Below are 24,715 nucleotides of genomic sequence, written 5' to 3' on the forward strand. Positions count from 1 at the left end.
TCACTTCTTATAATGTTGCACATAGTCACAGGGCCACAATTGGCAAAGGAGAATGGGAAATTTGGTACCTAGCAGGGGAGCCAAGTACCCAGGAAAAAACGAAAATTCTGGCAGTCTGCCAAAATTACGGTGTATCACTAAAAGAATATATAGGCGTAACAATATGCCACCATAAAAATGAGGTAATTTCATGTAGGAGAGGATCTCTGGGACAGAATACATTTTTTCAAAAGGGCCCACCAAAATGTATCCTACCCCATATGCTCTACTTACAACATGACACTCTCCTATCAAGATGTAGCTACTTAAACAGAATGGCAGAATTGAGATTATGTAACTTCCCAGGCTAGGTATGGAAAATCTTTATGGCATATTGCATTTTCCAAACAGGCCACAATATATCCACCCTACAAGCTCTTAAAATGTTACACTTCTTTCATGGAGCTGTAACTGCCTTAACCAATGGAGTATGACACAAGTGAGGTTATGTGATTTCTGAGGCTAGATCATAAAAATTACATGAACTGTTACCTTATTGTTTAGGGCATACTCTTGGAACCCAAGACACCATGCTAAGCAGCCGCGTAGAGATATCATATGTAGGTATTCTGGCTGACCACCTATTTAAGGTCCAGCCGACAGCCAGAATCAACTGCCAGACATGCGAGCGCGTGAATATTCAGATGATCCCTGCCTTCAGCTATCAAGCTTTCAAGCCACCCCATCTCAGGCTATGTCAATCAGAGATGAGCTGTTGCTGCCAAGCCCTGTCTAAATTTTTATAGCTAAATAAATTATTATTGTATCTTAAGCCAAGTTTGGAGTGGTTGTTATGCAGCAATAGCAACTGGAATGATTGCCAAAATATGTACGTGAAAAAGCAAGGCAGGTTTTTAAGACATACAATTTATATATTTTTAAAAAGCAAATGAAAAAAGAGAAACTACATTCTAGCTCTCTCTATATGTGTATCTCTTTCAATCTCTGCTAGTAGCCTCTATAGCTAGAAATACAGAGTTTCATATTTATCCTTGGAAAAGTTACATAAATGGGTCATTTCCTAATGGATTTGTTCCAAAGCCTGGGAATTGTTTGGGGGATTTGAGTCATATGCTGTTGCAAGCTAGGACTGGGTTTCATTAACAGTAGTACATTTCCCTCAAAAACTCAATAGGCTTTCAAAGCATTTGCAGATTTAATTACAATGTCAAAGATCTTGTGTGAATATAGTTTTAAGCCTGACGTCTTTTGCTTACTGGCCCCTTTCTGCTTTCATTTTTTTATCCCTTTAATATTGCCAGGCAATCATATTGCATATTAAATATCTCACTTCAGTGACTATGTCAGATCTCTTTTCTTTTGGACCCCAAACTTCTCATCCCCCATATTTTCAGCTAACCATGTTTAACACTCATGGAATCACTGAAGGAATCAACACTTCCCAAAACTTCTCCCACTCCAAATACTTACTTCCCACCACCCCATATTCTGCCATACTATCGCCAGGTATAAACTTTCCACGATATTATCCAAAATGATCCCTTCATCGGCTAAATTTTATCCCCTCTCACTAACATAAGGTCGTTGCTCCAGTAATTCTCCTTCTTTGTTATGAATTATTCCCCCATCCGATTATTCCAACCAGCATACAGAATTGCTATTACTTTTCCCATCCTGGAGACACTCCCATTCCTGTTGTCACACTAATTATTAACAAGTTTGTTTCAGTTTGCAGCAAAACACCTGTAAGCTGTTATGTCTACATTCACTGTCTCCAATTTCTATTTTTCAACATGTTAATTCAACCACTCCAAAACAAACAAAAATACCCCAACTCTTCTCAAGATCAACAATAACATGGAAAAGTTCAAGTCAATTCTCAAGTCTAGTATTAAATAATCTGCTAATGGTAGCTACAGTCATTGGTCGTCCTTCCCTTGACTTACTTTTATTTAGCTTCTGTAATGCCACACTATCTTGTTTTACCTTCCATCTCATTGGTCCTTCTTAGCATCCTTTGCTAGTCTGTCTTTTTATCCTTGATCTCTTAATGTTATAAGGCACTGTGAATCAGTCTTTCTGTTCTTCTTTTCTCTATCTAGACCCAGGTCTTTAATGCTCTTATTCTGCCTCATGGTTTTATGTAAGTATAGGCGATACCTACCAAATTAATATAATCTCTAGAAAAATATAAGCTAAAACATCCAAGTGCCTAATCAATATTATCATTTTGTCTAAAAGATATTTCAAACTCAGTATGTTCAAAATTGAACTCCCAATCTTCCCTAACAAACCTGATGGAACTGCAGCTTTCCCCATCTTAGCTGATGGGAATACCATCTTTACAGTTGTTTGAGACCAAAACCCGTGAGTCAAAGTCACCCCAGACCCTCCTCTCTCTCACCTGACATCTCACCCTTAAACAAATCTTGCTTGCTCACATTTACCCTATATCCAGAGTCCAACCAGTATTCACCATTATTACCACCAAGGTGTGAGCCAACATCATCTTTCACCTGAATTAAGAGGCCATAGCCTCTTGCCCACTTAGGTTTGTTTGTCTGTTTGTTCATTTTAACAACACAATAGCAGCTTGTCAAATCACATCCTCTGCTCAAAACACTTCAATGGCTACCATTTCCATCAGAAAAAAATACAAAATGCTTATAATGACTTACAAGATGTGGCCCTGTTATCTCTCCATCCTCCTCTATTAATCACCCCCTTGCACAGACCTCTACAATAGCTTCTTTGACGTTCCTCAAGTATACCAGCATCATCCCATTGTGGGGCCTTTGTTCTAGCTTTTTCCTGTCTGCAGTGCTTTTCCCTTAGATAACCACTGACTTACTCCTTCACATCTTCAAATCTTGACTCGAAACTTTCCTTACCTATGGCCCATTTCATAAACTTTCATATTCTTCTTAGCTACTTTTGAACAACCATTCCTCCATAACACTAATGTTCTAACATACTCTACAATTTTTCTATTATTTTTGTATCTCCTCCTGCTAGAGTTGCTCACTGATATATCCTAAACACCTAAAAACAGTGGCTGGGATATAGCAATATATGAATTTACTATCAGCCAGGACTGAATGCCTGTAAGGAGAGATAGCATCCCTTAACAAAGCAGTATCGCTTTCAATCTCCACTAGTAGCCTCTACAGTTAACTCTATACCACATTTTTCTTTCACGGGACATTACCAAAAGCAACAAGAAACACCTAACATACATTCTGAATCACTCCTACCATTTCTACTAACATTAAAGCCTTAACTGGTGAAGGATCTGCCTTGTAAGATAGACTGGAAGGGAATCAGACCAAATGTCAGGCTATAAAAGCAAAAATCTTTAGTTGTCTAGCCTGAAGTGGGTTAATTCTCATTCATGATGGCATAAAGTCAGTGCCATATTTGAGATTTCTTTGACCCATAGCAATCCAACTCTGGGTACAAAATTTTATAACGTTAATACATTTTAGTGTCAATAACAGAATCACAACATCAACAAATGTTTATTTTAATTTTATATAAAAAATACAGGAGGCAGGCACACCAGAATTGGTACAACTGTTCCATAAAATCAGTACAGGTGTAGACTCATTCTGTATTTCTGCTCCATCATCCTTAGTACCCAGATAACCATTCTCAAATTCTCCATAAAATCATCAGAACTGTAAATTAAATGTCCACATTATAGGCAGGGAAACAAAGAAATGCAGAGAGAGAAAAGGTATTCTTAAATGTCCTACATATACAAATACCACTTTCATCTTGTTGACCTGCAAGAGGGGCTGAGATGATTTTTCCGCCAAGAATTCTAATGGAAAAATGGATATTGGGTAGGGAAGTAGCAGTCTCTGACAGACTCTCATCATGTTTCACTGCAAAAGAGTAATGTCAGTTTATTTTAGTTTCATTCAAAAGCTGTACATTCAAGTTTCTAGAAATCTCCTAATAGGAAATTTTATTTTGGTTATCCATTGTTTTTCATTTCTAAATAATATTCTTGAATTGTGGTAAAAAAATGATAGGAAAAATGAGTTTTTGTACCTTGCTACAATTCACTTCACTTCTCTTCAACAATCCACTGATTAAATCTACAAAATTTTGTGGGTTTTCTTTTTTTCCCAAACAGTATGAACTTCCTCTTCTGGCATATGGGATGAGATGTGAACGAAAGCTTTCTCATATTCATCACAGCATACAGTTTCCCCCAACTCAGTCAGGGTCAACGGTTAATGAAAGACTCCTAAGTGTCCTCTTCTCATGCAAATTCTCTGAAATCATACTAGTAATAATGATAGCTAATACTTGTGATATGCTATGTTCAAGGCACTGCTCTAAGAGCTTTACATGAAATGTCTCACTTAATACTTCCAAGAATCTTACCAAAGAAGTTATTTTTCTTGGGCGTATCTTATAAATGATTAAACCAAAGCAGAGGTTAATTATGATAAATGTCACGAAGGAAAGTAGCTGGTAGAGTCAAGATAATGTTGAAAAAGACATATTCTACAGCTAAAGGCCTCAATATATTTATTATATTAACAGAATTGTTTTATTATAATATGCTGAAGTTTAATGGGTTTTCTGTAATGATAGGTTTTTCTACATAGATTACACATTAACAGTATCTTTCTCCCATTCGAATTCACTGATGCTGAACTTTATGAGGTAAATATGCTCCCATATTCACATTTTAGGAATTCTTTGATGTTAATGGATTAGTGATCAGAGAAGGCTCTCTATCTTAATCACAAAGAGTCAGATAATTCATATATAGACTTGTGAGCTATGACTGAAGTCTATCCCACATTCCTTATATTCAAAGGTTTTCTCACTGATATGAATTCTCTGATGTTGAGTTAGTTGTGAACCACGAGTAAAGGCCTTCCCACATTCCTTACATTGATAGGGTTTCTCACCAGTATGAACTCTCTGATGTCGAGAAAGATGTGAGCTCTGAGTAAATGCTTTTCTGCATTCTTTGCATTCATAGGGCTTCTCACCAGTATGAATTCTCTGATGTAATGTAAGTTGAGAGCCATGACTAAAGGCCTTCCCACATTCCTTGCATTCATAAGGCTTTTCTCCAGTGTGAATTCGCTGATGTTGAGTAAGTTGTGAACCACGAATAAAGGCCTTCCCACATTCCTTACACTGATACGGTTTCTCACCTGTATGAATTCTCTGATGCTGTATAAGTAGTAAGCCACGGGCAAAAGCCTTCCCACATTCATTACATACATAGGGTTTCTCACCTGTATGAAGTCTCTGATGTTGAGAAAGATGTGAACTCTGAGTAAAGGCCATTCTACATTCTTTACATTCATATGGTTTCTCACCAGTATGAATTCTCTGATGTTGAGTAAGCTGTGAGCCCCGAATAAAAGACTTGCCACATTCCTTGCATTCATAGGGTTTCTCACCGGTGTGAATCCTCTCATGCTGAGTAAGTTCTGAGCCACGACTAAAAGTCTTTCCACATTCTTTACATTCATAGGGTTTTTCACCAGTATGAATCCTTTGATGTCGAGTAAGCAGTGAGCCACGATTAAAAGCCTTTCCACATTCCTTACATTGATATGGTTTCTCACCAGTATGAATTCTCTGGTGTTGAGTAAGTTGTGAGCCATGACTAAAGGTCTTTCCACATTCCTTACATTCATAGGGCTTCTCATTGGTATGAATTCTCTGGTGTTGAGTAAGTTGTGAGCCACGGATAAAGGCTTTCCCACATTCTTCACATTTATAGGGCTTTTCACCAGTATGAATCCTCTGATGTTGCATAAGCAATGAGCCACGAATAAAGGCCTTTCCACATTCCTTACATTCATATGGCTTTTCCCCATTGTGAATTTTCTGATGTTGAGAAAGCTGTGAGCCACAAATAAAAGCTTTCCCACATTCCTTACATTCATAAGGTTTTTCACCGGTGTGAATTCTCTTATGCAGAATAAGTTGTGAGAGCTGAGTAAAGACCTTTCTACATTCTTTACATTCATAGAGTTTTTCACCAGTATGAAGTCTCTGGTGCAGAGTAAGTTGTGAGTTCTGAGTAAAGGCCTTCCCACATTCTTTACATTCATAAGGTTTCTCACCAGTATGGACTTTTTGATGTCGGGTGAGTTGTGAGCTACGAATAAAGGCTTTCCCACACTCTTCACATTTATATGGTTTTTCACCAGTATGAATTCTATGATGTAAAATAAGTTGTGAGCTCTGAGTAAAGGCCTTCCCACATTCCTTACATGCATAGGGTTTCTCACCAGTATGAAGTCTCTGATGAAGAATGAGCTGTGAATCACGACTAAAGGCCTTCCCACATTGCTTACATTCATAGGGTTTTTCACCAGTATGAATACTATGATGTTGAGTTAGGTGTGAGGCTCGTCTAAAAGCCTTCCCGCATTCCTTACATTTATAGGGTTTCTCAGTAGAATGACATCTGGGATGTTGAGATAAGTAAGTATGCTGATTGAAAATGGACATTTTTTCATATATGATCATCCCTTGCCTGAAATACTCCTCCTGATTTTCTTGTTGCTTTTCCAATGTGCCTCTGACTTCCAAATAATCTCTGGAACTGGACTCCTTGAGATCACTGTTTTCAAGCCTGGCACTCATTTCCCATTGGGATAATTCTGTTTCGTAAGTGTCTTTTTTGGGAGATAAGTCCTTATTTGCACTCCTTGAAGGCAAGTCTGAAAGATAAGAGAACATCAAAAATTCCTGTTGTTATTTCAGGAGAACCCATAGTAGAAAAGACTATATATGATAATATATATATAGATGGTAACCAATTTATGATGGTTCAACTTAAAATTTTTTGAATTTATGATAGTACAAAAGCAACATACGTTCAGTAGAAACTGTAATTCAAATTTTGAATTTTGATAACTTCCTGAGCTAGCAATATGCAGTACAATACTCTCATTACAATACTCACAGTAAATTATAGCTCCCAGACAGCCACATGATGAGGGTAAACAACGGATATACTTACAACCATTCTGTACTCACACAATCATTCTGTTTTTCAGTTTCAATATAGTATTAAAAAAAATTACATGAGATATTCAATACTTTATCATAAAATATGCTTTATATTAGATAATTTTGCTGAACTATAGACTATTGTAGGTGTTATGAGCATGTTTAAGGTAGGACAGGCTAAGCTATGATGTTTGGTAGATGTATTAAACTTACAAAATTTTCAACTTACAGTGGGATTATTGGGACAGGAGTTGTAAGTTGAGGATCTGGTATAGGTAACTAATACCCACAAGAAATAACTGGCTTACATCAGTGCTTTTCAGATATTATTTACTATGACCCATACTAATACCTACTTACCTTTCACATCACAACCTGACCCATACAGTTTCATTAAACAATATCTACCCTGTTTTATTTTTTCTATGCTATTCTAGTCTCCTCTAACACACAGACACACACTGTACACACACACACACACACACACACACACACACGTGCAGATAGTCAAAACCCACTAAACTGATCTCATGCTGCATGCAGTAATATGTTGCTGCCTAGGGTTTCAAAAAATATTATCACAGAATTATCTTACATACTAACATGTAAAAAGAGCACCAGAGATCAGAGTATAATGAAAATCTACTGAGAAAGTAGAAGAGAAAACATTTTAATGGTTCTCAAACTGGTGGGGATAAAATCACTGATTTTGGTAAAGTTAAAGATGCTCAGATACCACACCAGACTAACTGAATCTGAATCTAGTGGATCAGAAAAAGAGCATGGAGATCTCTAGTTTTAATACTTTCTACAAACTGATTCTGATTCAGATCATGATTTGCAACCTCTGCCTAAAACTTTTAAAAGCTTCCAAATTGAACCTAGAATAAAATCCAAATGCATCCCATGACTTTGACAAAGCACTCCATTGTACAGTCCCAACTTATCTGATTTCTCTCCATGAGTCTTCTCAGTTTTGCTCATTATTTGCCAAACATACCAGACTCCTTTTAGCCCTGAAAAAAACTAGAGGGCCAATTTCAACTCATAACTAACTAGAGCCTATTTGATGTCTTTGGACTACTGTGCATGAGAAACTGACTTTTTATCATTCTTCAGGTCTTAATTTAAATGCCAGTTCATATATTGTAAATATCCATTTTTGCTAACAGAAGACTAGGTAATTTAAAACAACCTTCCCGATGAGAGCAATTACACAAACTGGACAAGATATTATGGGGATCCAACTGAAGGTGTTAGAGAATTGCTATTGTAATAAAGAGATGGTGGGCTGGAAGTTGAAAAACATGAACATTTAAAGAAATAAGCTCATCATTTTAGACTACTTGTCCACTTAGGTCCTACAGTTCAGTAAAAGACAAGTGAGACGTGGAAAAACTAAGTGGTGTACTGGACCATTTCTTAAGGTTTGGGCAATAACCAGAGAACAGGGCCCACTATAAAGTCATACTTAGAATTGGGAAGGAACGCTGAAGGCTACAAAAATAAGGGATAAGGGAAAAACAGTAGACCAGTCTGGGCAGGGTCCGAAGTCTGAACCATCTTTGAATCAACTCAACCAAGAAATCTGGACTGAAGTTATTTAAGATTGTTTGCCACAAAACATATTAAAATCTTCACCGAAGATTCACCCAAGGTTTCAAATTACTTTCGTAACTTTTCTTGACAATGTTTAGCACTCAATAAAAAATAACTAGGTGAATGAGGATACATAGCCAACTTAACTGAAAAACAGGAGAATAAAGAAAAAGAATAAAGAAAACAGAAACTGGTCTATGGCTCAAATCACATATCCACCACAAAAGTAATGATATAACATTTCTACCATTCCTAAGTACTCTCGTGCTGTCCCTTTGTAGTAAATCTCTCCTAACCTTAAGCGCAGATGCCTGGACATTACTGATCTGTGGCTTTCCCAACACCTCCTTACAAATGGAAACAAAAGTACATCCATACTAAATCTAAGATTAAAAAGGAAAAAGTAATCATACTTCTCCAATTGCCTTGCCTCTTTCATACTGCTTCCTAGGTACTAGCCAGGGACATCTTCATTAGTTCTCTCCGTCCTTTTCAACCAAGATACCAACTTGCCTGTCCCATGTGTTCTCATACTTAGTCTTCTATCCAAGGCAAATACCAAAATAGTATCTCTATAATTTCTTGGGCATTCATACAGGTCAAAGACATGATGAAAAGTTTCTGTAAACTTACGGAATACTAAGGATTTTGGAGAGGAAAAAAAAGCAATTATTGAATATAAGGAAAGGAATTTGAAGTGATAAATTTCCAGGAATTCTACTGAAAAACACTATGCTATATGGAAATAAGATCCAGAAAAAGAACACCAAAAAATTTCATATGTTGCTAATAGAAATGTAAAACAGCAAAACCATGCTGAAAGAGTTTGGTTGTTTTGTATAAGGCTAAATGTACACTTAGCACATGATCCAGCATTAATACTTGTATGTACTTACACCTATGCCCAGACAAACATCTGTACACCAAGGATTATAACAGCTTTCTTCACAATTACCAAAAATTCAGAAACTAAAGATGTATTCATACTGGTAAAGAAGAAGTTAAACTGTATTTGCAGATGACATACTATACATAAAAATCCTGAAGACTCCATTAAAAAACTACTAGAAGTAATAAATGAATTCAATAAAGTTGAAGGCTAAAAAAATTTATATCTAGAAGTCAGTAGTATTTCTATACAGTAATAATAAAGTAGAAAAAGAGAAATTAAGAAAACAATCCCATTTACAATGTATGAAAAGAATAAAATACCTAGGAATAAACTTAACCAAACAGGCAAAAGACCTGCACTCTGAAAACTATAAAACATTGATGAAAGAAATTCAAGATGACATAAACAAATGCAAAAATATTGCATGTTCATAGATTGGAAGAAAAAAAATGTTGTTAAATGTCCATACTATCCAGAGCAAGCTACAGATTTAATGCAATCCCTATCAAAATACAAACAAAAATTTCATAGAACTAGAACAGATAATCCTAAAATTTGTATTATATCACAAAAGACCCCAAATAGCCAAATCAACCTTGAGAAAGAAAAATACAGCTAGAGGTATCACAATTCCAGATTTCTACATACACTATGAAGCTGTAGTAATCAAAAGAGTAAGGTACTGGCACAGATGCATATATCAATAAAACAGAATAAAGACACCAGAAATAAACCTACACCTATATAGCCAATTTATCTATGACAAAGAATGTAAGAATATACAACAGGGAAAAGACAGTCTCTTCATCAAATGGTGCTGGGAAAATTGGACAGCTATATACAAAAAAATGAAACTGGATGGCCTTTTTACACCATTCACAAAAACAAACTCTAAATGGATTAAAGGGCTAAATGTGAGATCTGAATCCATAAAAATCCTAGAAGAAAACACAGGCAGTAATTTCTCTGACATTGTCCATAGCAATATTTTTTTTTTAGATATATGCCCTAAGGCAAGGGAAACAAAAAGCAAAACTAAACTATTGGGACTACATCAAAATAGCCTTTGCATAGCAAAGGAAACCATAAACAAAACAAAAAGGCAACCTACTGAATAGGAGAAGATATTTGCAAATAATATACCCAATAAGGGGTTAATAATCCAAAATACATAAAGAACTTATACAACTCTGAACCAAAAAGCAATCCGATTAAAATATGGGCAGAGGACCTGAGCAGACATTTTTCCAATGAAGACATACAAATGTCCAACAGACACATGAAAAGACGCCCAACATCACTTGTCATCAAGAAAATGCAAACCAAAACCACAATGAGCTATCATCATTTTGCACCTGTTAGGAGGCTAAAAACAAAAAGATAAGAAATACCAAGTGTTGGTAAGGAGGTCTCCACATCCTTAAACACTGTTGATGGGTATGTAAATTGGTGCAACCACTGCGGAAAACAATATGGAGGCTCCTCAAAAAAATAAAAATAAAGAGTGGGGGAAGATGGCAGCAGAGTAGGAGGACTCTTGGCTCACCTTGTTCTATGAATACAACTAGATAACTATCAAATCATCTTAAGTACCCCAGAAATCAATCTGAAGATGTGTACTCCACATTTAAAAGTAGAGAAGAGGACACATCAAAGAAGATAGGAAGTCTGGAGATGCAGCTTGGGAGAGGAATGGATCATGTCCGCTCTGGTGGGGAAGGAGTTGCAGACATGGAAAAGGGCAAGACACAGATTAGTACACAGGGACTACATGGGGAAAATGAAGCATAGCAAATTGGCTTGGAAAATGAGAGGGCCCGAATTTCAAGAGTTCATGCAACCAGTGGGGATTAATGCCTAGAGTTTAAAAGGTCAGCATGTGTGGCTCTGGGAGAGCTTGGAAGACACTGGGGCTGCTCTTGGAGAAAAGGCACGGCAAATAGCCCACAGACATACAGTGTGGAAATAGCAATCTGAAGAGCACCTGGGGCACACATGGGGAGGTTAGTTCAAAGGCAGCAATCACAGAGAGAGACCCCTCTAGGAACAAAGGAACTAGCAGGTGCCAATCCCCTCCCCCATCCCTCAGCATAAACACAGAGCCATCTGTGGAAACCAGCACAGTGACAACACTTGCTACTCAACTTGCTCACAAGCCCCAGCTCTGCCAAGCTACAGTAGAACCACCCTTCCCAGTTAACACTTGCCTCGGTCTCCCTTTGTAAGTTCCTACCCCAGAAGACTGGATCAAATCCCTGCCAACATTGTGTCTCCTGACCCGGGAGTTTTGTGAGACTTCAGTTCCAGTGGCGGTGGTGACAGGTCTCATTTCACAAGTAGACCAGAGCACACCTAGTTAAAATGCACCCCATCGAGGCCAGGGACCAAATGCTGTTCACAACAGGCAAACAGAGCCTTTGCAGATGACTAGCCTGAAGGATAAAGCAGCCAGGACATGACAGCAGAACACAGACAGCGCACATTGGAGAAACTTCCTAAAGCACCAGGCCCTGGGGAACAGGGACACTGCACTGCAGAACAAAACAGAAACTCTTCTTCATAAGGTCACTACCCTCAAGAAAAGGAGACGAAGCTGACTTTCTTAACATAGAGAAACAGGCATAGAGTACTTAGACAAAATTAGAAGACAGGAGAATTTGTACTAAAGGAAGGAACAGGACAAGGCCAGAGAGCTAAGCAAAACAGATAAGTAACATGTCTGATGGAGAATTTAAAGTACTGATCATAAGGATACTCACTGGACTTGAGAAAAGAGTGGAAGACATCAGTGAGACCATTGACAGAGATAAGGAGTACCACAACAGGAAGGGCCAAAAATGAAATGAGAAACACATTTGGTGGAATGAACAGAAGGCTGGATAAAGCAGAGGAGCAAATTAATGACCTAGAAGAGAGACTAATGAAAAGTAATCAAGCTGAACAAAAGAGGAAAAAAGAATTACACAAAATGAGAAGAGACTTGGGGAACTCAGTGACTCCATCAAATGTAATAACATTCTCATTATAGGAATCTGAGAAGAGAGAGAAAAAGGGGCAGAGAATTTACTGAAGAAATTAGTTGAAAACCTCCCTAATGTGAGGAAGGAAAGGTACATCCAGAGCCAAAAGGCACAGAGAAACCCCAACAAAATCAACAAAAGGAGATCCACAATGAGACATACTGTAATTAAAAAGGCAAAATAGTGATAAAGAAAAAAAAACAGTAAAAGCAGCAAGACAAAAGAAAGTTACATACAAAGGAAACACCATAAGGCTAGGTCCAGATTTTCAGCAGAAATTTTCTAAGCCAGAAAGGAGTGGCATGATATATTCAAAGTGCTGAATTGCGAGAAACCTCCAGCCACGAATACTTTATCCAGCAAGTTTTTTATTCAGAATAGAAGGAGAGGGGTGCCTGGGTGGCTCAGTTGGTTAAGCATCTGCCTTAGGCTTGGGTCATGATCCTAGGGTCCTGGGATCAAGCCCCGCATTGGGCTTCCTGCCCAGTGGGGAGCCTACTTCTCCCTCTCCCTCTGCCTGTCACTTTCCCTGGTTGTGTGTGTTCTCTCTGTCAAATAAATAAATAAAATCTTAAAAGAGAGAGAATAGAAGGAGAGAGAGAGTTTCCCAGATAAAAACTAAAGGAGTTTGTGACCACTAAAACAGCCCTTCAAGAAATATTAAGGGAAAGTAAAGACCAAAAATGACATTATTAAGGTAGACAACACAAAAGCAGTAAAAATGAGTATTTCTGTAAAAATTCAGTCAAGGAAGTCACAGAATTAAAGGATATAAAATATGGCACTAGGTACCTAAAATGTGGGGAGGAGAGGAGCAAAGAGTGAATTCAAATTTAAAAGACCATCAACCTAATATAGACTGTGACATGCAGATGTTATAGACAAACCTAATGATACCCAGACACCAAAAATCAGTAATAAATATGGAAACAATAAAGAGAAAGAAATCCAAATATATCACTAAAGAAAACCAGCAAACCACAAAAAAGCAAAAAACGAGAAAGGATCAGAGAAAATCTTCAGAAACAACCACAAGACAAGTAATAAAATGGCAATAAATACATATCTATCAAAAATCACTTTGAATGTAAATGGACTATACATTCCAATAAAAAGACAGAGGGTGACAGAATGGATAAAAAACAAAACCCATCTATATGCTGCCTACAAGATACTTATTTTAGACCTAAACACACCTGTAGTTTTAAAGTGAGTGGATGGAGAAACATTTATCATACAAATGGATGCCAAAAGAAAGCTGGAGTAGCAATACTTCTATCAGGCAAAATAGACTTTAAAGCAAAGACTGTAACAAGAGAAAAAGAAAGGGACTATATAATAATAGAGGGGACAATAAGAAGGCATAACAATTTTAAATATTCATATACAAACACAGGAGCACCCAAATACATTAAACAATAATTAATAATAAACATAAAGGAAAGAATCAGTAATAATACACTAATAGTAAGGGACGTTAACACACCACTTACAGCAATGGACGGATCATCTATTTTTAAGATTTTTTATTTATTTATTTGACAGAGATAGACAGCCAGCGAGAGAGGGAACACAAGCAGGGGGAGTGGGAGAGGAAGAAGCAGGCTCATAGCGGAGGAGCCCGATGTGGGGCTCGATCCCGTAACGCCGGGATCACGCCCTGAGCCAAAGGCAGACGCTTAACGACTGTGCCACCCAGGCACCCCTGGACGGATCATCTAAACAGAAAATGAACAAGAAAAATTACACAATGGACCAGATAGATTTAACAGATATATTCAGAACACTCCATTCTAAAATACCAGAATACATTCTTTTCAAGTGCACATGGAACATTCTCCAGAACAGATCTCATATTAGGCTACAAAACAACTCTCAACATATTTAAAAATATCAAAGTCACACCATACATCTTTGCTTACTACAACACCATGAAACTAGAAGTCAACCGCAACTGGGGCACCTTTTTGGCTCAGTTGGTTGAGCGTCCGACTCTTGGTTTCAGCTCAGGTCATGATTTCAAGGTCGTGAGGACAAGCCCTGAGTAGGGCTCCGCACTCAGTGCAGAGTATGCTTGAGATTCTTTCCACCTACCTTTCCCTTCCCCTCTGCTGCTCGCCCGACTCATACTCTAAATAAATAAATAAAATCTTAAAAAGAAGCAGCAGCAGCAGAAGTAGTAGTAGTAGTCATCATCATCATCATCATCAACCACAAAACAAAATTTGGGAAGACTGCAAATACATGGAGGTTAAATAACAATGAAATGGGCAACCAGGAAATAGAAGCAATAAAAAAGTACACTGAAACAAATGAAAATGAAAACACAAAGGTTTGAAATTTTTGGGATACCATAAAACCAGTTCTAAGAGGGAAGTTTATAGCAAAACAGGCCTACATCAAAAATGAAAAAACTGGGGTGCCTGGGTGGCTCAGTCAGTTAAGCAGCTGCCTTCGGCTCAGGTCATGATCCCAGAGTCCTGGGATCGAGCCCTGCATTGGGCTCCCTGCTCAGCGGGGAGCCTGCTTCTTTCTCTCCCACTCCCTCTGCTTGTGCTCACTCTCTTTCTCTGTCAAATAAAATTTTTAAAAATGAAGAAAATTCTCAAACAAGCTAGACTTACACCTAAAGGAGCTAGAAAAAAACACAAACCCTGAAACCAGCAGAAGGAAGGAAATAATAAAGATTAAATCAGAAATAAATGATAAGAAACCAAAAATTAATAAACCAGGAGCTGGTTCCTGGAAAACAGAAAAAAAAAAAAATTGGCCAGACTTATAAAAAGAGAGAGATAACCCAAAGAAATACAATCACAAATGAGAGATGAGAAATAACAACACCATGGAAATACAAACAATTACAAGAGAATATTATGAAAAACTATGTGTCAACAAATTGGACAACCTAGAAGAAATGGATAAATTCCTACAAACATACAAATTAACATATAAATTACCAAACATATAAGCTATCAAAACTGAAACAGGAAGCAACAGAAAATTAGCCTGACTACCAGCAATAAAACAAAATCAGTAACCAAAAAATCCAAAAAAAACACAAGTCCAGGACCAAATGGCTTCACAAGTGACTTCTAACAAACACTAAAAGAAGAGGTAAAAACTATTCTTCACAAACTATTCCAAAAATCAGAAGAGAACGGAAAACTTCCAAATTCATTCTATGAGGCCTGATACTAAAACCAGATAAAAACACCACACAAGAAAAGAAAACTACAAGTCAATATCTCTGATGAACATAGATGCAAAAACCCTCAAGAAAATACTAGCAAACTAAATCCAGCAATACAGTAAAAAATACCATTCACCACAACCATGTGGGATTTATTTCTGGGTTGCCAGGGTGGTTCAATTTTGCAAGTCAATTAACATGATACATCACACCAAGAGGAGAAAGCATAAGAACCATATGATCATTTCAGTAGATGCAGAAAAAGCATTTGACAAGTACAACATCCATTCATGATCAAAGCCCTCCACAATGCAGGTTCCCTTTACAGGGAACATACATCAACTTAATAAAGGCCATACATGAAAAACCTACAGCTAACATCATCCTCAATGGGGAAAAACTAAGATCCTTTCCCCTAAAGACAGGAACAAGACAAGGATAGCCACTCTCACCACTTTTATTCAACATAGTACTAAAAGTCTTAGCCACAGTAATCAGACAACAAAAAGAAACAAGTGGCATCCAAATCAGTATGGAAGAAGTAAAACTTTCACTATTTGTAGATGACATGATACTAAATATAGAAAACCCAAAGACTTCACAAAAAAACTGATAGAACTGATAAACCAATGCAGTAACAATCCAGGATACAAAATGAATCTACAGAAATCTGTTGCATTTCATACACCATTAATGAAGCAGCAAAAAGAGAAATTAAGAAAACAATCCCATTTACAACTGCACCAAAAATAAGATACCTAGGAATAAACCTAAGCAAAGAGGCCAAATGCCTATACTCTGAAAACTATAAAATACTGATGAAAGAAATTGAAGATGACACAAAACATTCCATACTCATGGATTGGAAGAACAAATATTGTTAAAATGTCTATACTACCCAGGGGCACCTGGGTGGCGCAGTCGTTAGGCGTCTGCCTTCGGCTCAGGGCATGATCCCAGCGTTCCGGGATCGAGTCCCACATCGGGCTCCTCCGCTGGGAGCCTGCTTCTTCCTCTCCCACTCCCCCTGCTGTGTTCCTTCTCTCACTGGCTGTCTCTCTGTCAAATAAATAAATAAAATCTTTAAAAAAAATGTCTATACTACCCAAAGCAATCTATACTTTTAATGTATTTCTGTCAAAATACTAACAGCATTTTTCACAGAACTAGAGCAAATAATCCCAAAATTTATATGGAACCACAAAAGACCCCAAATACCCAGAGCAACCTTGAAAAAGAAAAGCAAAGCTGAAGGCATCACAATTCCAGACTTCAAGTTATATTATAAAGCTATAGCAATCAAAACAGGATGTAATAATCAAAACAAACACATAGATCAATAGAAGAGAACAGAAAATCCACGAATAGGGGCGCCTGGTGGCTCAGTCGTTAAGGGTCTGCCTTCGGCTTGGGGCGTGATCCCAGAGTCTTGGGATCGAGCCCCACATCGGGCTCCCTGCTCCACTGGGAGCCTGCTTCTTCCTCTCCCACTACCCCTGCTTATGCTAACTCTCTCGCTGGCTGTCTCTCTCTGTCAAATAAATAAATAAATAAATAAATAAATAAATAAATAAATCCTTAAAAAAAAAGAAAATCCATAAATAAACCCACAGTTACATGGCCAATCAATCTCTGACAGAGCAGGAGAGAATATCTAATAGGAAAAAGTCTCTTCAACAAATAGTGTTGGGAAAACTGGACAGCAACATGCAAAAGAATGAAACCAGACCACTTTTTTTTTTTAAAGATTTTATTTATTTATTTGACAGAGACAGAGACAGCCAGTGAGAGAGGGAACACAAGCAGGGGGAGTGGGAGAGGAAGAGCAGGCTCCCAGCAGAGGAGCCTGATGTGGGGCTCAATCCCATAACACCGGGATCACGCCCTGAGCCGAAGGCAGGCGCTTAACCGCTGTGCCACCCAGGCGCCCCCAGACCACTTTCTTAAACCACACACAAAAATAAATTCAAATGTATTAAAAATCTAAATGTGAGGGGCGCCTGGGTGGCACAGCGGTTAAGCGTCTGCCTTCGGCTCAGGGCGTGATCCCGGCGTTATGGGATCGAGCCCCACATCAGGCTCCTCCGCTATGAGCCTGCTTCTTCCTCTCCCACTCCCCCTGCTTGTGTTCCCTCTCGCTGGCTGTCTCTATCTCTGTCGAATAAATAAATAAAAAAATCTTAAAAAAAAAAATCTAAATGTGAGACCTGAAACCATAAAAATCCTAGGAAAGAGCACAGGCAGTATTATCTCTGACATTGGCCACAGCAACTTTTTTCTATATGGGTCCCCCATGGCAAGAGAAACAAAAACAAAAATAAACCACTGGGACCTCGTCAAAATAAAAGCTTCTGCACAGCAAAGGAATCAATCAACAAAACTAAAAGGAATGGGAGAAGATATCTGCAAATGACATATCCAATAAAAGGTTAGCATCCAAAATATATAAAGAACTTATACACTTCAACAGCCAAAAACAAATAATCCAAGTAAAAAAAAATGGGCAGAAGAAATGAATGAACATTTCTCTAAAAACATACAGATGGCCAACAGACACAGGAAAAAAAAGGGCTCATTATCACTTATCGTCAGGAAAATGCAAACCAAAACTACGGTATCACCTCACATTTGTTGGAATGGCTAAAATCAACAACACAAGAAACAACAGGTGTTGGTGAGGATGAGAAGAAAAAGAACTGCCATGCACTACTGGTGGGAATGCAAACTGGTGCAGCCACTGTGGACAACAGTATGGAGGTTCCTCAAAAAATTAAAAACAGAACTACCTTATGATCCAGCAATCACACTCCTGGGTGTTTACCCAAAGAATGCAGAAACAGTAATTTGAAGGGATACATGCACCTCAATGTTTATAGTAGCATTGTTTATAATAGCCAAGATATGGAAGCAGCCTATATATCCATCGATAAGTGAATGAATAAAGAAGAGGTGATATATATGTGTGTATATGTATACACACACACACACACACACACACACACACACACAGAATGGAATATTATTCAACCACAAAAAAGAATTAAATCTTGCCTTTTGCAATGACATGGATGGAGCTAGAGTATAATGCTAAGTGAAATAAGTACTGTATGATTTCATTCTTAAAGAAACAAAACAAATGAGCAAAGGGGAACAAAAGGGAGAAAGAGACAAACCAAGAAATAGGCTCTTAACTATAGAAAACTGACGGCTACCAAAGGAGAAGCTGCTGGGGTTACTGGGTGAAACAGGTGATGCAGATTAAGGAGTGCACTTATTTTGATGAGGACCAGTTGATTAAAACAAAAACTTTAAAAATAATTAAAATAGAAATATCACACGATCCAATAATTCCAAAGGAAATGAGAACAGTAATTTGAAAAGATATATGCACCCCTATGTTTATTTCAGCACTACTTACCAAGATATGAAGGCAACCTAGTGCCCATCAACAAATGAATGGGTAAGGAAGATGATATATATATATATAAAATGGAATATCATGCAGTCATACAAACGATGAGATTGTGGCATTTGCAATAACCTCAATGGAACTAGGGATTATTACGCTAAGTGAAATAAGTCAGAGTGAGAAAGCCAAATAATGTATGATTTCAGTGAGTGAAATCTAAAAAAAATAAACAAAAAGCATAATCAGACATATATAGTGCGAGAACATACTGATGGCTGACAGAGGTGAGGGAAGTGGAGAGTTGGGCAAAGTAGGTGAAGAGGAGTGGAAGATACGAGTAAGTCATGTGACTAAAAAGCACAACATAAGGAATAAAGCTAATGATACTGTAATAATGATGCATCAGGACAAATGGTAACTCCACTTGTGAACACAGCATAATATATAAAGTTGTCATATTACTATGTTGTACACCTGAAACTGATGCAACGCAGAATGTCAATATATACAAATTAAAAAAAACTGGAAACCCACATGTCCCTCAAAAGTGAATAAACAAACTTTGCCATTTCCCCACAACGGAACACAACTCAGGAATAAATAGAAAGTACTGATACATGGAATAGTATGGATAAATCTCAAATATATTTTACTAAATGAAAAAAGCCAGACCAGAAAGGCTATGTATTTTTATTCAACTTATATAATATTCTGGAAAAGGGAAAATTGCAAAAGGCATAGAAAAGAGGTCACTGGTTGTCATAAGGGACAATATGAGGAAAAAATTTTAAGGTTTTATTTATTTATTTATTTATTTATTTATTTATTTATTTATTTATGTGTTTGTTTTAGAGAGCACGAGCAGAGGGAGGAGCAGAGGGAAAAGGAGAGGCAGAGAATCTCAACCTGACTCTGCACTGAGCACAGAGCCCCACGCAGGGCTTGATCTCATGACCCTGAGATCATGACCTGAGCTTCCAGCTCAGGTTTTTGGTTTTGCCAAGAGCTGGACGCTTAATTGAGCCACCCAGGTGTCCCCAGGATGAGGAAATTTGAGGGTATAATGGGACTGTTCTATATTATGACTATGACAGCAAATGGTGCATCAGATTTCCTGAAGAACACCAATAAATATTGAATAAAACAACCTTCCAAAAGAATGTCAAGCTTAAAAGAGAGTAGATCCAGAGTCCACAATAAGGGAGCATGGAAAATTCTTTTGAGTTTTGTTATAAAAAGTAATAGAGAAATGGAACCATATCAAGAGGAAAATATGTGTGTTAAGAGATTTTTTTTCTGTTTGTTTATCCATTTAAGATGGGAGAAATTACATTTGTGTGGACGAAAATGATTATAACAAATACAGACAAGTTGATGTTTTAAGAGAATAACAGAGAACATTGCTCCAACAATGTCCCTAAAAAGATGAGAAAGAAGTGAGTGGCATTTAGTACAAAAGTGGAGGTACTGGCCTTTAAAGTTTATCTATCATAATAGGAAAAGAGGCCCAATGACTATACAGTAGGAAGACAGATGAGGCAGAAGCTTGTAGAAGTTTCTCCTATGATTACTTCCGTTACCTTAGTGAAATCAGCTCAAGGCAATCATCTTAGAGTCAGGCAAGAGAAATTAGAAGTCATGTTTATGCAAGTGACAACTTAGCCCTGAAGTAAAATAAAAATTCATAGACATAGAAAAAGGAACTAATAAATCCCAAATCATAGTAGAGAACTGTGATATTTTAAAATAATAAGAAATAACATATTTGGTCTTTGTTCCTGATTTCTGGCACAAAGCTGCTAAAACTCTTGGAATTCCCTGAGTGATAAAGGTAAATGGAGGATAGGGAGTTAAGATGGCGGATGAGTAGGGGGTCCCCTTTTTCAGCTGGTCCCCTGAGTTGAGCTGGATAGGTACCAGACCATCCTGAAAATCCACAGAATCAGACTGAGACGGAGGAAGATACATCTGGATCTCTACAAATGAACATCTCCAGCACTGAGTATTGAGGTACGAAGCAGGGAGCCGTGAATCCGTGGATAGATATCGGAAGATAAATGGAAGGGGGAGGGAGCCGCTGTGCTTGGGCGCTGGGAAGCAGAAGCCACCTGCACTGGGGAGGGGGCCGGATTTGCGGACGGGCACCCGCGAGAAAGCAGACTGAGACTGTGAGCCTGGGAATGCTCCCACGTCCAAACTGAAAACCGGAGCTCTGGAGTACTCACTAGAATCTGACTGAGACTGGGAGCTCGGGAGTGCACACGGACCACACTGAAACAGAGTTGTTAGAGAGGACAGAAGAGCTCAGTGGAGAGCGGACTGCTATCTCTCTGTTCTGAGACAGAGGCTAGGATTCAGCCACTGCTGCTCTGACTCTCAGAAGAGCCACAGAAAACCGCCAGGCAAAGCCGCCAGAGAACAAAACCCAGAAATACCAGCTCACATTGTGCCAATCCCCATCCACCCTTTACAGGGGACAGGGAGACTCTACCCAAACAGGGTTGCCTGAATATCAGTGCGTAGGCCCTTCCACGAGAAGGAGGCTGAAAAATCAAGTAGCCCACGTCCCTAAGGTCCCTATAAAACAAGAGCACACTGCCTGGGTCCTGATCAATAATTTGGGCTCTGGGCAACCCTGCAACCTCTCCTCATCAGAATGACGAGGAGGAGAAATCCCCCACAACAAAGAAAAGACAATGAGTCTGTGGTCTCTGCCACAGAACTGTTGGATATGGATATAACCAAATTATCAGAAATGGAGTTCAGAGTAACAATGGTCAAGATGATGTGCAGACTTGAAAAAAGTATTAACGAAATGTTAATGAGAATACAGAATCTCTAAGGGCGGAAATGAAAGCGAATCTGGCAGAAATTAAAAATGTTATGACTCATATGTAGTCAAAACTAGATGCTCTGACGGCCAGGGTAAATAAGGCAGAAGAACGGATTAGTGAATTGGAGGATGGGATGGTAGAAGAGAAAGCTAAAACAGAAACTTGGGTCAAAAAAATCCAATCTCAAGAATGTAGGTCACCGGAGATTACTGACTCAATGAAACATTCCAATGTCAGAATCATCGGCATCCCCGAGGGGGTGGAGAAAGAGGTCTAGAAGAGATATTTGAACAAATTGTAGATGAAAACTTCCCTAATCTAGCAAAAGAAACAAACATTCATGTCCAAGAGGCAAAGAGGACCCCTCCCAAATTCAACCACGACAAACCTACACCACGTCACCTCATAGTGCAATTCATATATATTAGATCCACGGATACAGTACTAAAAGTGGCCAGGGCGAAGAAATTTCTCACATACAAAGGCAAAAATATTAGGATTATGTCAGGCCTATCACCACAGACCTGGAATGAGGGAAAGGGTTGCGGGGGGGGGGCATTTTTAAAGCTCTTTCAGAGAAAAACAAGCAGCCAAGGATCCTTTATCCAGCAAGGCTGTCATTCAGAATTGATGGAGAGATAAGGACCTTCCAAAATCGCCGGACACTGACCAATTTTGTAACCACAAAACCAGCATTAGGGAGATATTAAGGGGGGTTCTACAAAAGAAAAAAGGCCCCAAGAGTGATACAGAACAGAAAGTTACAATCTATAGAAACAAAGACTTTACATGACATCATTAAAATCACATCTCTCAATAATCACTCTCAATGTGAATGGCCTAAATTCTCCCATAAACGCCACAGGGTTGCAGATTGCATAAAAAGGCATGACCCATCTATTTGCTGTCTACAAGAGCCTCATCTTGAACCTCAAGATATATCCAGACTATTGAAAACCATTTTTCATGCCAATAGACCTCAAAAGAAAGCTGGGGTAGCAATTCTTGTATCAGACAGAGTGGATTTTAAACTAAAGACTATAGTTAGAGATACAGAAGGACACTATATTATTCTTAAAGGAAGTATACAACAAGTGGATATGACAATTATAAATATCTATGCCCCCAACAGGGGAGCAGCGGGACACACAAGCCAACTCTTAACCACAATAAAGAGATATATAGATTAAAAATACGTTAATAGTAGGGGAACTCAATACGCCACTATCAGCAATAGAAAGATCACCTAAGCAGAAAATCAACAACGAAACAAGAGCTTTGAATGCCATACTAGACCAGATGGACCTCATAAATATATATAGGACACTCCACCCCAGAACAACAGAATACTCATTCTTTTCGAATGCACGTGGAACGTTCTCCGGAATAGATCATACGCTGGGTCACAAAACAGGTCTCAACCAATACCAAAAGACTGAGATTATTCCCTGCATATTCTCAGACCACAATGCTTTGAAATTGAATTCAATCACAAGGAAAAATTTGGAAGAAACTCAAACACTTGGAAACGAAGAACCATCCTGCTCAAGAATGACTGGATAAAACAGGAAATTAAAAATCAATTTAAACAATTTATGGAGACCAACGAGAATGAAAACACAATGGTCCAAAACATATAGGACACTGCAAAGGCAGTCCTAAGGGGGAAAAACATAGCCATTCAAGCCTCACTCAAAAGAATAGAAAAATCTAAAATGCAATTTTTATATTCTCACCCCAAGAAGCTGGAACAGCAACAGAGGGACAGGCCTAATCCACGCACGTGGACGCAGCTGATCAAGATTAGAGCAGAGATCAATGAATTAGAAACCAGGAGCACAGTAGAGCACATCAACAGAACTAGAAGCTGGTTCTTTAAAACAATAAATAAGATCGATAAGCCACTGGCCAGACTTATTCAAAAGAATAGAGAAAGGACCCAAATTAATAAAATTATGAATGAAAAGGGAGAGGTCACAACCAACACCAATGAAATAGGAAGGATCATTAGAAACTTTTATCAACAGCTTTATGCCAATAAATTAAACAACCTGGAAGAAATGGATGCCTTCCTGGAAACCTATAAACTACCAAGACTGAAACAGGAAGAAATTGATTTTTTAAACAGACCAATTAATTATGAGGAGATGGAAGCAGTGATTAAAAACCTTCCAAAAACCAAGACTCCAGGGCCTGATGGATTCCCCAGGGAATTCTACCAAACAGTCAAGGAAGAAATAATACCTATTCTCCTGAAGCTGTTTCAAAAAATAGAAACAGAAGGAAAACTACCAAACTCATTCCATGAGGCCAGTATTACCTTGATCCCCAAATCAGGGAAAGACCGCATCAAAAAGGAGAATTACAGACCGATAGCCCTGATGAATATGGATGCCAAAATTCTCAACAATCCTAGCTAATAGGAACCAACACTACATTAAAAGGATTATCCATCATGACCAAGTGGGATTCATCCCTGGGATGCAAGGGTGGTTCAACATTCGCAAATCTATCAGTGTGATAGATCTAATTAACAAGAAAAGAGTCAAGAACCACATGATCCTCTCGGGGCGCCCGGGTGGCTCAGTCGTTAAGCACCTGCCTTTGTCTCAGGGCGTGATCCCGGTGTTCTGGGATCGAGCCCCACATAGGGCTCCTCTGCTGGAAGCCTGCTTCTTCCTCTCCCACTCCCCTTGCTTGTGTTCCCTCTGTCGTTGGCAGTCTCTATCTCTGTCAAATAAATACATAAAATCTAAAAAAAAAAAAAAA

The 24,715-nt window shown here is 38.3% G+C and overlaps 1 protein-coding gene across 3 annotated transcripts in view; it reads right to left on the reverse strand.

Moving 5' to 3' along the window:
- Positions 1-3,502: 3,502 nt before the first annotated feature.
- LOC103681563 (zinc finger protein 420) overlaps positions 3,503-24,715 on the reverse strand; it is a 56,468-nt gene continuing 35,255 nt past the window's right edge. For 2 of the 3 annotated variants that reach the window (XM_040632778.1, XM_040632779.1), the window contains one exon: positions 3,748-6,710. In XM_040632778.1, the coding sequence (XP_040488712.1) occupies positions 4,780-6,633 (1,854 nt within the window). In that variant the 5' untranslated portion in view covers positions 6,634-6,710 and the 3' untranslated portion in view covers positions 3,748-4,779. Of the gene's footprint in view, positions 6,711-24,715 lie in introns of all 3 variants that reach the window. The other variant, XM_040632780.1, reaches the window with a different exon arrangement.

The sequence above is a fragment of the Ursus maritimus genome, unplaced genomic scaffold (assembly GCF_017311325.1).
Source record: "Ursus maritimus isolate PB19 unplaced genomic scaffold, ASM1731132v1 scaffold_19, whole genome shotgun sequence".
NCBI classification, from domain to species: Eukaryota; Metazoa; Chordata; class Mammalia; order Carnivora; family Ursidae; genus Ursus; species Ursus maritimus.